Source organism: Populus nigra, chromosome 3 (genome assembly GCF_951802175.1).
Source record: "Populus nigra chromosome 3, ddPopNigr1.1, whole genome shotgun sequence".
In the NCBI taxonomy this organism is placed as follows: Eukaryota; Viridiplantae; Streptophyta; class Magnoliopsida; order Malpighiales; family Salicaceae; genus Populus; species Populus nigra.
In genome coordinates, this window is record NC_084854.1 from 20,755,042 (window position 1) to 20,769,657 (window position 14,616).

General features: G+C 32.9%; 1 protein-coding gene and 1 long non-coding RNA gene across 2 annotated transcripts; both read right to left on the reverse strand.

Annotated features, from left to right (window-relative positions):
• Positions 1–4,223: 4,223 nt before the first annotated feature.
• LOC133689986 (cell division protein FtsZ homolog 2-2, chloroplastic) lies at positions 4,224–12,135 on the reverse strand. The gene is made up of 8 exons (XM_062110112.1): positions 11,978–12,135; positions 11,105–11,791; positions 9,983–10,282; positions 8,625–8,715; positions 6,590–6,714; positions 5,314–5,406; positions 4,792–4,857; positions 4,224–4,691 (listed from the first exon to the last, which is right to left on the reverse strand). Exons 2-8 carry the CDS (start codon positions 11,723–11,725, stop codon positions 4,560–4,562), a joined length of 1,428 nt encoding a protein of 475 aa, XP_061966096.1. The 5' UTR covers positions 11,726–11,791; positions 11,978–12,135; the 3' UTR covers positions 4,224–4,559.
• On the reverse strand, positions 8,781–9,975 carry LOC133689987 (uncharacterized). The gene is made up of 2 exons (XR_009841373.1): positions 9,407–9,975; positions 8,781–9,321 (listed from the first exon to the last, which is right to left on the reverse strand). It is a non-coding gene; the product is annotated as an uncharacterized LOC133689987 (long non-coding RNA).
• Positions 12,136–14,616: the final 2,481 nt, after the last annotated feature.

Sequence of the window (14,616 nt, forward strand, 5' to 3'; positions counted from 1 at the left end):
ATGATTAATTTTACTCAATTATAGTTTTTATTTTTTTTAATTTTTGCCATAGCTAGATCATATTGACTATAATAATGTGACGTGGAACACTTATTGACTAGTGCATGTACAAAGAAGAAATTTAGACAAGTTTTCTAATAAAACAAGCATAATTTGTTACTTTATAGGATCAAACTAGAAGTTTGCTAATTAGAGCATTTTACAGGCCATATTTCCTAGGAGAGTCAATCAACTTGCATTAGCCAACATAGGATATTGTTTCAGAGTTTTTTTTTTTCTAGTTATTTTTAGGCTCTTTTTTAAATTAGATTTTTAAATTTTATTTGGCTTAGGTTTACTAACTAGCTAGGTATACTATTTAAACTGCTTGTATATTATTTTTCAAAAGAGACTATTATTATTATTATCATTTAAAATTTATTAAATTAGAGTCTTCTGGTTGTTTTACTGTTCCAGCGTCAAAATGGCGTCTAAACCACTCTGAAGGCATAGGATCATTATTGCAAGAACGATAATTAACGAGGGCTTTGAGTGCTATATTATTAACAAAGCAATTGCATGCTCTTTTAGGAGAAGATATATAAGAATCACCAAGTTTGAAAGGGCGTTAATTGCCTCGTTAGTAATTAATGAGAGCTTGAGCATCTCCTCCAATGAAAATCGACTGTGAACTGCGAAAGCTAGCCATAATAGCAGCTTCCCATAAAGCCAGAGCTTCCATGGTCGACCTAGGATGTGCAGCTTGCTTGAAGAACGAATATATTTCTCTTTTAAAACTGAACCTGATGTATTCCATTCTAGCACACCCATACTACCAATTTGATGGAATAACAGTAAAACAAAATTTATGGTGCATATTACATGATGCAGAGGTGAGAACCAGCCCAGAGCTTAATTGTGCCCGAGCTTTGTTGCGGGCCGATTCTAATCTAAATACTATCTGATTTAGATGATAAATCTAACTTTAAAAATTAAATAAATAAATAAAAATAAATAAATCAAATTTAAAAAGAAAATTGATTAGGAAAAATAGAAGAATTTTTCTTTTTTTTTTAAAAAAAAAATAAGCAATGTGTCTCAATTCATAACATATTAAATACAAAAAAATAAAATTTGATATAAAAAAGAATATAGAAAGACCGGTTCTGATAAATCCAAGTTAACATAATAAAATTATAATCTGAGTAATTACTAGGAAGTTAATTCTTGATATTCTACCAAACTGACAATCTTGATTGTAAAATTAAAATAATCTAATTAAAAAACTAAGAGAATTATAAAGTTTTTTTTTATAAGAAAAACATGTTAACTTGAAAGGATTTTGAAAGATAACTACTAATTTTTTCTTAAGAGTTTTTTACCACTAGCTGACTTAATGTAATGAAATATTTAGTATTAAAATCCAAACTAAATATTCGGATAAAAAGTCCGGATGATCTTGCCAAAATGGAAGATCTGAATGGTCGAACGAATTAACTTGAAAGGAGCCAAATCCCAAACCCAATATCATAGTCAAGTTACATATCCAGTCAACAGGGCCGTAGGGGGGCAAAAGCGAAGTGGCAGGGTGAATGGAGCTAGCTAGAGTTAGAACTCTGATCTGAAACAGCTAATGATGACAAACCAGAATAATAATGGTCTCTTCCCCTAGTAACCCTTCAACCACCATTAATGATTGTTGCTTTTTGCAGCAATCTTGAGCCTCCCTTGATGAAAGAAAATAACAGGCTCCACGATTTAAGAGAGGGCTGGGCCTTTTCCTTCTTCTTAATTCGTCTTCTTTTTATTCCCATAAATGTGTATGGCAGTGCTCGAGAGCCCTTGCATGGCCACGCATAACAGGCATTCATGAGTGCCCACCAGCATCCTCGTCGTCATCATCAGCCACATCCGCCTGTTAATAAAAGTATGTAAACATGACCATTCAGTTTTACCCAAGACTTAAAAAGAGAGAGTGTGTACACGTCGATCGAGAGAGATGATTGTCTGGCCCATGAGGAAGGAGACAAGTTGACCCGTGGAATATGATTGGACAGCATGATGCTACACACGTGAAAGTTTGGAAGATTTCACTCTGCTGTATCGCTAGGCATGGCATGATGGGCGAGAGTTTGTGATTTTAATGGCAGCTCAGACCAGTAATGGCGAGGGCATGACCCACAGGCAAATACTTGTTGTGTTTGGGTAATAACCAGCCATGGGCATGACCTCATCAAGACTTCAAGCCTTTTCAAGCCCTCTACTTTCTGAGGTCACACCAAACGCCAATCTCCTGCATGTCTAATGATGAGATTTTGCATTGCATTTTTGTAATTAGCAACTTGCCTTGAACCCCTCCACGTGAGCTTAGGACTTGATATATCTATCATTTTTTATTTATTTTTTATTTATATATATATATATATATAAAAGAGTACCCGTATTTCTTCTTCCTATACTCGAGTCCTGGTCTCTTCCTGAAATGTCCCCGTGCTCTAAGATTCCTGTAAAAGATATACTGGCAGTAGCAAGTTTCATTGACCATTATATATTCTCGTAAGAATTTTATTTTATTACTGAGAAAGAATCTGAAATAGCTCCTGATTTCCTTGTTCATCTCCTTGCAAGTCCCTACGAGTGCATATAGTAACTATATCCATATTTGTTTTTTAAAATTTTTTTCTGTTTATTTGACATTAAAAAAGTTGATCAACGAAAAACACTTTTGTATAGTAACTATCAAATTTGGTCCTCATTCTTTTAATTGTTACTTATTTTTTAAAAATAATTTATAAAATATTAATTATTATTATTTTAATTTCTTCATCTTTCATCTTTCATATTTTTTAGATTTGATCTTTATTATTTTGATTATTATTTATTTTATTTTAGATAATTTATGAAATTATATTTTTTTTTCAATTTCATTATCATTCAAATTTTTAATTTGTAAGATTTGTTTCTCATTATTTTAATAAACTTGAGAAAATAAAACATTAATAAGTTATTTTCTAACTCATTTTCCATAACATAACCAAACACTGAAAAGTGTTTTCTAATTTATTTTTCATTACACTACCAAACATCAGAAAATAATTCACTTTCCAAAAGAAAACTACTTTCCAGCAAACAAACGGGGCATACATTTCTTTTATGTTCTTTTAATTTTCTTACACTTGATTTTTTTTCAATTTAATTTATTAATATTGTGTTTGTTAAGGATTATACTTTGCAATTTATTTATATTTTTTTACAAGATTATCATGAATTTTTAAAAATATTCTAATATTGAGTTGGTGCTACATTGTATTAAAAAAATATAATTTTTTTTTATATTTGATTTAGTCTTGACACTGTATTTCTTAGGAATTATGTTTTGTAATTTATTTATATTTTTTTATGAAGTTATTATAAATTTTTAAAAACATCTCAATGTGAAGTTAATATTTTATTCTAAACAAATAATAATATAATTTTATAGTTTAGGAGGAATTGGAAATTAGAGTGCCAAAATTTAGAAATAATCTAAATGGCAAGTCAATTTACAAAAAACTTCAAAATGGTCCTCACCTTTTTCCCCGTATTTTGCCTTGGGGATATGGCAGAGTTACTATTTGGTCCTTTTTATTTTTTTATCCATCATTTTAATTCAAAACTTTTTTTTTTCATTTTCAGTTTCTGAATTGGAAAATAATAAATAAAATCATCAAAAGACAACAAGGGGAGAGAGAGTCGTCATGTTTTTTATAGCAACTTTTCAATTTATTTTATTGAATATATACATCAAATTTTAAGTTCATAATCAAAATTTTAACTGGCGAAGTACGGACAGTTATCTAGTTTATGTTCTATTACAGTTTTCAACCTAACCATCTTGTCCGTGAACACTGAAATTAAAATAATTGCTTTGAATGATTTATTTTTTTTTCTTGTTTTTTTCGTTTTCAAACATCTTTGACCTTGCAGAAATGCACCCACACAACTCCAAAACCTTCACAACTTTTCAGCCGAGTATCCTTTCAAAACTAAAGAAACATTCATCGCCTCGTGTCTTCTCTCTCAAGTATGTTCGTTTAGCAATTTCAATCCGTAACTGAACTTTACTTGGTCATTATCTTTAATGGCTGACAAACTCAGGTCTGGATCATCTTCTTCAGACAAAACCCAAAAATCCTAGGTTGATTATTATCGTGATTTCTAGCTTTCACTTGCTTTTGTGGATCCTTGAAGTAGTTTGGTCAGGGTTACTGTTCGATGATAGCCATTTTATTTCACCCAGTAAATGGATCATTTTAACGAAGGCATCAACTTCAGCTCAGCCACAAGCTCTGCACAAGACAGTCGAGAGCTGTGGCCAGAGAAGAATTCTTGCAACTTATTCAAATATCTGTGAAGGAAGCAGAACAGTATGTTCAGGATAGGAATATACATACAGTGCAAAGAAATCTGCAACATTTAGTTAATATGGATGCTATGCAGTCCGCGCACACCGTTGAAGTCACTGAGAGCGCTATGCTAATACCTACAGATGTATATATATTTCAAATCCCAAAACGGCATGCCTTGCGAGAATATATAACTTAAGCTCTGGGATAGCGAGAGCGACCCTTCTTCTTGAGAAACTCAGGAATCTCCACTGAACCACCTTCAGTGAAAGTGGAAGGTCGCCGATTGATTCCAGAGGTGACTTCTCCTGGGGCTAGCTGACTTGCCTGGATTTCGATTGCAACTAACCATATTATTGAAATGCACGGGTACGTGCGTGCACACGGAGAGAGAGAGAGAGAGAGAGAGAGAGAGAGAGAGCAGCACCTGGAAAGGCCTGCCTTCATTTTCTTCTTGACGCTTGAATCCAGTTGCAATTAGAGTTATACTTACCTTCAGTAAAACAAATAAAGATTAAGGTCAGGGAGTTCAGATTCATGGAGTTCAGGTCTTTTATATGTCAGCATGTGCAAGACAACTGGGAAAATTTTGATTTTCTCCGTCACAGTTTATAGCTAACAACAAAAAGGATGAAAGAAGTGAGCCATTGAGATGTAGACAAAAATTCATAATCTAAGGGGTGGACTTTGCTTGATAGCCAGATGCGAAACCAATGCCTGCCCTTGAGCCAAAAACAGGGGCAGGGCGGAATAATAGCAGTTAGGACAGGCGCGCGCACATGGTTCTCTGAGTGAGAGTGATTAATGGGGGAATCTGGAAAAAAAAAAAAAAACTGTCCTCCACACCAAGATTTCCTACCTCTAAACGAACCATTTAATTACGAACCCAAATGGCAGCAACAGTAAAGATCTTGACACTAACACTAGTCCTGCTAAAGCAAAGACTTACTTGGCCACTGAGTGATGGATCTATCACTGCTCCAAAAATTAAATTGGCAGTAGGATCTACAAGGTCATAAATAACCTCTGCTGCAGCATTTACCTGCAGTTGTCATATGAAAATCTTTAGGATTATGAAGAGGGAGATGATTATATCAATCACAGTAAAGCACGATCACAACATTGATATATAGCAAACACAACATAAGTTAGGATTCTGCCGTGTAATTATCTACGGTACTACTAACATTATTAATGCAGTTTAGGATAAAAAAAAATCTGGATTCAAATGACAAAAAGAACCTCACAACTACTGAATTCTCTAATCTCAATTCAAAAAGCACTGTTAAACAAAGGAGAGCAATAGAAAAAAAATCCACAGTTTCAGCCCGAGATGATATAGGAAAAAGGTTTCATTTGAGCAAGGTGGTTGCTGTTTGAGGCTTGAACAATTAAATCAATGGCCAGAGAATGCTCCTTTTACAGCAACCACTGCACACAAGATAAATATGTAGTCCCTGAGAAAAAGGTGGATTAGCTCCTTCTGGCTGCAAAATTTCCTACATGACCTATAGTGACTGGATTTCATACAACTAGCTATTATATGGATTTCGTACAGAAAATGTGCAATTACATGGACTTTGGTCAGAATATGCATACAAGGTTTGAGTCATGAGATAGATATAGACATTGATTGAGTCCACCTGATGATGCGCTCAAGTTATGGTTAAGGAAAGATTTATCTAATATTTGAAAACCAAAAACCAAGTTCTTAATTTAAGGGTTTGAATTTCAGTCTTGGGTTATTTTGTAAGCGGGAGGAGAATTGTAATTTCAGTATGCTCCCGTGAATCAGGGTATTTTATTAATTTTTGCAATTACTTGAAGGTCTAGACTTATTCAGGAAGTTGGTGTTTCAGTCTTTCATAGTTTATTTCCGTTCCTTTCCTAGTCTTTTGTGGAGTCCTAATCTCTATAAATAGAGATGCTATGTTTTATTTTCAGCAGGGTAGAAATATGAAACAGAATTGAGTTTTCGAGTTATCTTGAAGGTTTGGTGCCTAAAGTTCATCTCCTTTGTCTTGTTCTTCTATTTTCTTTTCTTTCTTGCTTAAAAGTATTGCTGCTACATAACCTAATTACTGTTCACTTATTTCTTCTTAAACAAGCTTCATTCAACCACTGTACATAATGAACCCTAGCTCACCACATAGGACACAAATCTCAAATCCATCATCCATCACTACTAGTATAATCTGAGAGAGAGGGAGGGGGGAGAAAGTTACCTCAAATAAAGTTAAATCACTTCCACCAGTTATGTTCCACACAATTCCAGTTGCCCTCTCTATGCCAATATCTAATAAAGGTGACTGGATTGCATTTAATGCTGCATCTCTTGCCCTTGATTTCCCTACAGAGAAACAAGAAATCTGAAAACAATTGGTTTTGCATGAACCATGAATTGAGAATTGACCAGACTCCATCTTTCTGAGCAATAGTATATTGGTATTGAGAGGGCATCTTCAGCAATCAATTCATCATTAATAACAGACATTGCTATCTTTAAAAAACATCAACATGAGAAGAGTTCGATTCCATCTAATTTCATTTGCTCTCAAATGCATCATCAATTACTGAAGTTTAAAGTAAGAGGAAATGAAAACAATGTTAACTGTGTACAAGCAAATGCATATTATCTCATTAGAAACTTTTTAATGCACATCTAGAAATTATGTAATTTAAGGGAATCAGGATTTTAACATAACAAAGTCGCTCTTTCTTTCTATGTTAAGCATAAAAAAACACCAAAACTAAGAAACTATATGAGAATGTCCCCAAATCAGAACCTACAAGGATCAATAGAAAATGCACCAAATCTCAGATGGTTAATGACAAAAAACCTCAGTGTTGTTGAACCAGTTTCCTAGGTGAACTCGGATTTGAAATTTTAGGAGGGTGAACAGCTAAAAATAAAAGTGTAGGAGGTCAAGTGGCAAAACCTGCAAACCTCAGGGGGGAATTGCAATTGAAACATAATCCTATACTAATGGGATGATTTGGAAGATTTGGTTTGGTAAGCTCAGAGTGGGGCTCATTATAGACAATCCATCAACCTTGACCTTTCTCAGTGGGACTTGAGCTCAATGCTAAATAGACTTGGTATATGAATTCTGAAATTGAAGATTAAGATACCTTCAAAGTTAAAACTGTACCTCCTACAAAGTCTCAAAATTACCATGATACTCTTTTTTTTTTTTTTTTTGGCTTGAGTATACAGAAATTTGGATTCTGTCCTTGCTAGCAAAATCCACTAAAGCTTAAAACTTTAATCCAAGAAATCTACCGAGGACACACATTCTTGGAGAAAAATGACGTTTAGACTAGTGAAAAAACAATCAAAACTGCCTACCCAGAATTCTTGTGAGGATGTCGTAGCTTCTCACACTTCACATTTTACTTAAGAGCAATGCATTCTCTAGTCTATCAGATACATTCCATCCCATTAAGAATGCCCAATCCTCTCAAATTACTAACCAATCTACCCCCTCTCTTGTAAAGGCATTACTGAGGCAAAACATTGCCTGTATACATCAAAGAACCAGCAGGTATTCCTCCATCTACATTAGCCATCTGATTCATGGATGCACGTTAAAGTTTCATTCTAATTTATATAAGATGATGCCTTGGATATAACTAACATGGGGAAACTTCTTCAATATTCTTGGCATAATAATGCTTATTGCATTATTTCATTAACGGTTAAGAAGAGTCCAAAATACAGTTTGGTAAATCAAGCATAACTTTTTAATCCAACAGTTGGATCAAGCTTATAGTTGAACAAAAGATTCTGAAGGCTTTGTTTACTATAGGGTTAAAATTTCATGATGATCGCAAATCAAGAAGGCCTTTAAATAAAGATCGGGATTGTCTTTATTTACCTTTTATATTTGGATTTTTTTTTCCTATTTACATTAGGACTTTTAGTTTAATGAGTATTTTACAAGTTCGGAACCCTAATGCTAGATGGATTCTATTAGTTATGTAAGTTTTAATTATAAATCTTTTCTTATAAAGTATTTTTAGAACTAGTATAAATAAGGATATCTAGTTTGTTTTGATATTAAAATTCAGACTATTCATACTTTTAATAAAATACTAGAGAGTTTTCTCTAAATCTCTCGACAACTTAGGCTGTAACCTTAGGACTTGAGAATCCTAGCTTTTATTTTGAGTAAGCCTGCTTCTGTGCGAGGCCCAATGGTTATTTTCTTTCCAAGCCAAGGCAAGAAATGAAACATTCTGATGTGCAGCTACAATTACCAGTTGCAATCCCTATCCCCATTAGCGAGGAGCCTGCATTTGCCATTATAGCTCGCACATCAGCAAAATCCACATTCACCAATCCAGGAACCTGCAATTCATGAAACCAACACCAGTTGGAGTACAAAGGACACAGTCCTTGAAACCTAAATATGATATTCAGAAGAATAACCATCATATTGATTACCTAATCAATGTACAATGAATTGAACATATCTTTTTTTCCCACAGAATGCTCATACAGTTTTTATGTTCTTGCACCTCAATGGTATCAAGACATGTCCAGAGGTCAATGTATCATGCCAAGGCACCAGTTTTGAACTTTTTTTTTCCAGATAAATAATAGAAAAGAAGATATTTGGAAGAAGTAAATGTGCAATAGTAAATTGGAGAATAATTCATCATCTAAAACAGCAAAACAAAAAAACAAAGCTAGAAGCCAAAAAGGCATTCCAATCCCTTTGAATATCAGCTAAGGAAATGCCCCTAAAAGCCCCGCTGCATGAAACTACTGATAAGTAAGGAAAACAACCTTATTGACAGCAGGGAAATAATATTCAGAAGACATCCATGAAAACAGCCCAGAAGATGATCCTCAACCCAATTGATGGTTTCCCATAAGGCCATAACGATTGGCTCAAACAGTAATCAATCCTAAAAGTACTCACCTTCCTCTCCATTCAAACAGACCTACAGACTGCACCAACAGTAAACTTTCATATAAATTTAGAGTTTTTCTCCCCAATGAAACCCACAAAAGAGACCAATAACAAACAGCCGACCTGCTTGGAATCACCCAAGACACGATTCAACTCCAAACAATCTCTGCCACATATCCATGACACCAGGTAGTTCAAACAAGATGACTTCTCTGCCACATATCCACGACACCAGGTAGTTCAAACAAGATGACTAAGATTCTACATTTTGGTGACGCAGAACACAAATATTAGGAGGTACAGTCTTATGAGGCCTTCTAGTCTGTAACAAGTCATTACTGTTAATTTTATTGAGCATCACTATCCAAATGATAATCTTAACTTTATAGGGCAGCTTAGTTTCCAAAATGAAGACAGCAGATTGTTTCTGCAGAAGATTAGTTAAAAAGCATAATTTTTTTTCTTCATAATAATGCATTATGAAGTACCCACATAACTTATATTGTTTTGACCCTTCCAATAAATTTTAGAAGGAATAAGGTCAATTATTATGACAAGGGCCGCAAAATGACAGACGCAGCAGCAAACCAAGGTTCCAAGACATGTTTGTGTGTCGACAATAGTAATATTAATAATAATAATAATAGAAAAAAAAATCAAACATCATGTTTTCAAAGCAATTGCTGTATGCATTAATACCGTAATGATATCAGAGATACCACGAACACCCTGTCGCAGAATATCATCTGCCAGGTTGAATGCTTCTGTTACTGGGGTAGTTTGGGAAACAGCAGTCAATAATTTGTCATTTGGAATGACAATCAGTGTGTCAACGTTGTCTCTCAAAGCTGCAATTCCTTCCTGGGCCTGAACTGCCCTTCTCCGCCCCTCAAAAGAAAATGGGGTAGTGACAATACCAACAGTCAATATACCCATTGACTTTGCAACACCTGAAATTATAGGAGCCCCACCAGTACCAGTTCCTCCGCCCATTCCAGCCTTCAAATACGAAGTTCCCAAATTAAAAATTTCAAGCAAGAATGCAAAAGAAAGAGAGTAACAAATATCTATCCAAGTAAGAAAACAAAGCAAAGAAATCAAAGTATATCACAGTATTCAGCTTCTGGCATGCTTGGTCCTTATCCTAAGCATTTTTATATTTTAGACGAGCCCGATAACACTCTAGAGCGAGTATAAGTGCAAAGACAAATCCAGTGGTACATTACATGCCACACAGTTATGTATTTTATAGCGCAATAATAGCATCAAATAGATTCTAGAGTTTTTAGACAATGCTTGGATTCACGTTAAAAATTAAAGTGACAACAGCATGGAGATATGTGAGCATGTGACATTAATGGAGAGTGTGCTAAAACCTAGAGATTATGATCTGCTACAATAATATAGGAAAAAAGATGAAGCTACAATAGTGGGAGACTGTTGCACAGAGAGCAGTTATACAAGATGAGAACAACATTCATTGCATAACAAAAATTCAAACAAAATATGCATTCAAAGATGGGTTGACTTAAACCAGTAGTACGAGCTAGTCATTTACATACCAACTAGTGGACAATTGCAGTTGGTGCTTAAAAGAAACGTTGTTAGAAGACAAACTCAACACTATTCGATGCATGCCATCTCAAAAGTCCCCCACATGGATACAAAACAAATGACTAGCAACAATTTAAGTTACAATATTACTATGAAATGTTGAAGAGAAAAGAAGTAGCAGGGAACGAAATAGGTAATAAGCATCTTTGTCAATAAAAACATAGTTTGCAATTAAACTAAATTGTAGAATACAGAAATTAAACTTACGGTGACAAAGACCATGTCAGCACCATAAACTGCCTCTTCTATTGCTTGTTTGCTTTCTTTAGCAGCGTTCATCCCAATCTCTGGATTACCCCCAGCTCCAAGACCTCTAGTAAGGTCCTGACCAATTTGCAAACGATTTTCGGGGAAGACGGGAGACATGCTCATGGCTTGAACATCTGTGTTTACAACCCAAAACTCTACACCTTTCATTGAACTTTCAATCATGCGATTGACTGCGTTGGAGCCTCCACCTCCAACACCAATGACTTTTATGTTGGCTACATTGTGATTACTTGGACTAGAGCCATTCCTTGCAGGGGCGGTGGTGGTTACTTTGTTGTTCCCCTCCTCACCTCTAACTCTAAGCATTGATACTTCGGGATGAAGATTAAGAAAAGGGTCTTTGCTGCTGCTGTTTTGATATTGTTCGGGGATTTTACTAATACATTGGGGTAAATTATTAGACTTGGACTTGGACTCGGTCATTTTCAGAGACCCAAATCTCCCCATCCCCAAATGATTTTCCGTTGACACTCTCATTCTCGCTCCAACAACACTTAACATCCCTATCGGCTTTCTACTATCACCAAGTGTACAGTATGGTGAAACACAAGCTGCCATTTTTTTCTATGCCAGAAAAAAAGGACGTGGATGAGCCAAATTATTCAATGAAAGTAGGATACCTACCTGCTCGCCATAAAACATACAAGACAATCAAAAGACAAATAAAAGCAGATTTGAAAGACAAATTACAAGAGCAAAACCCAGCACTAATTACATAATGCTAAGACAAATAAAAACATGCAAAGCAGCAGCAGCAGAAAATTAAATGAAAACGACCCATATGGGTGGTTAAGCACAGAGAGCAAAAACCTTTGAGATTTCTCTTCAACCATTGTCTGCTTAGATTTAGTTTAGGCCATGAGCCGAAAAAGATCGGGCGGTCAGTTCGTTTTCCTTCTTTTTTTTCTTTTTGATAAAAAAGAACTCCAATCAAGGGTTTTAATTTTCTGGTTCTTACTGTAGCCTGCAATTAATGTCGGTAGTAACTAGATTATTGATACACTGCACTGAGATCCCTTTATTTTTTAATGTAAAAAAAATATCCTAGCTAATTTATTTTATACTAAAAAAATTAAATATAAATTTAAGATATATTGTATATTGAATTATATTTTTTTATAATTATAGATAATACTGGATTATATTTGTTTTTAATTAATATGATGGTGATATATTAGATTGAATTAAGTTAATTTATCAAATCTTTGATCCCGGTAATGAATTTATAATAACTCTATAGAAAACAAATAAAAATAAATTATAAAATTTAATTCCTCATCAATTTAATATTGAATGATGAAATTAAAAAAAATCTATTTAAGTCAACTCGGGTTAATCTATCAAATTAATAATCCAGATCATGAGATTGAGATAGCCTCATGAAAAATAAAAAAAAAACATGAAACATAATTTTTAATTAATTCAATATTAAAGGATGAAATAACTTTAAAAAAAAAGACAATATGGGTCAACTCGAGCTAACATGTTAAACTTACGACTTGAATCATGAAACCAGGATGATTTTATAAAAAAATATAAAAAATTACAAAGATTTATTTCCAACAAATTTAATGTCGAAGGTTGAAATCGAGAAAAAAAATTCATGAAACCAAGATAAATATATAGAAAAAAAATTAAAAACAATTATGAAGGTCAATTCCCAAACCATGTAGTATTAAATGATGAAATTGAAAGAAAAAAACTAAATAAAAAAAAAGATTGAATTGTTGGAAAGTGAAATTGAAAAAAAAATCAACCAAAAAAAACCCAAAAAATAAACAAGTCAACTTGATTTAACATACTAAATTCATAACTTAGATCATGAGATTGAGATAACCTCATAGAAAGCAAATAGAAAAAAATTATGAAGCCCAATTAAAAAAAACTGGGTCAACTCGGGTTAATTTGTCAAACTCGTGATCAAGGTAATGAAATCAGGATATTCCCATAGAAAGAAAATTGAAAAAGATTATGAAGTTTAATTTCCAATCAACCTAATGTTAAATGATAAAATAAAAAAAAAATCAATTAGAAAAGCAATAAAAAAATGATCCAACTCACCTCGGGTTATCATATTAAATTAGTGATTTAGATCATAAGATCAAAATAAATTAATAAAAATCAATAAAAAATACATGAAACCCTGATTCCAGTAAATTTAACATTGAAGGTTGATATCAAGATAAATAAATAAATTTATGAGACCGATATATAATCCAATAAAAAAAATTATAAAGCATAACCCCAAAACATTTTAATATTAAATGAAAAATTGGGTTGGTGAAAAATGAAATTGAAATAAAAACTAAAAAAAAACATTATAGTAATGAATAGTATTTTGTGTGATATGACTACAATAATTTATCCATACCCTTTACTGTTTTGTTAATAATAATAATTACTAGACTATATCCTTATTAGATGCTTTCATTTTTTATTTTTACTTTTGTATTAATAAGTTTATGGTTTTATTTATGTTGATAATAATAAGTGAAAATTATCCTTAGTATTTTATCATTCACTATATTTTACACTTTGCCTCCATTGTTTTGTAAATTATAGAAACCATCATAAACTTTATATGTACATAATACTTTAAATGATAGAAAAAAAATCAACAAAAAAACTTTAATTATTTACAAGTTTTTCATTATTTTTCATTTAATTACTAAAAAACCATGGTTTATAAAAATAACACATCTTCTCATCAAAACATATAAATCTTCTTATCAAACCAACACCGTAGTGACAACTTACACCCCATCACCATTACATAATAATTATCAATGTCTTTAACAAGTAAGTTATGAAATTTTTCATTATTATAAAACAAATTCTAACATGAAAAAAATTTCATTCCTAAAGGAATAATGAGAAATATAAGCATATAAATGGTCATAAAAAATAATTTATCAACTTTATACATCAAACCCAAAAGAGAAATAACAAGAAATTAAAAAGAAAACAGTTTTTGATTTGCAACCATTAGAGCAATACGAAACAAAGAACCCAACATAAATTCTAGCTAATCAAGATCATGAAAGGTTCACATCTTCAAATTTTTTTCTCTGTTTTATGGTTTTTATGCATGATAAGCACCATTGCACATTACAATATTAATTTCATCATAAGTACTGGGGTTAAATTCGAGTGCATAAAGAGAGGAACAAGATTTACTTTTAGGAGAAAGATTCATTAATTTCCATGAATGATTATTCATAAAGGATTTAATTTTATTATTAACTGTTTTATTCCAATAAGAAGCTTTCGGACAGGGTATTGCCTCGAAATAGGTTTAAAGTTTATCTTCTAACAAGCATGTTAAAAATCAGGACCCAATGTTTTGGTCTTTTTTTCCTTTTTATTATATTTCAGCTCAACTTTATCATATTTTGATCGATGTTGATTACTTAAGCTAGCATTAATTATTCTCTTAAATGAATGATTTT

Coding starts and splice junctions, on each gene's coding strand:
- LOC133689986 (XM_062110112.1), bottom strand. CDS start 11,725: ATGGCAGCTTGTGTTTCACCATACTGTACACTTGGTGATAGTAGAAAG. Junction 10,283..11,104: donor CTGACATGGTCTTTGTCACC/GTAAGTTTAATT, acceptor TCGTATTTGAAG/GCTGGAATGGGCGGAGGAAC. Junction 8,716..9,982: donor GTATCTCTGATATCATTACG/GTATTAATGCAT, acceptor CATGAATTGCAG/GTTCCTGGATTGGTGAATGT.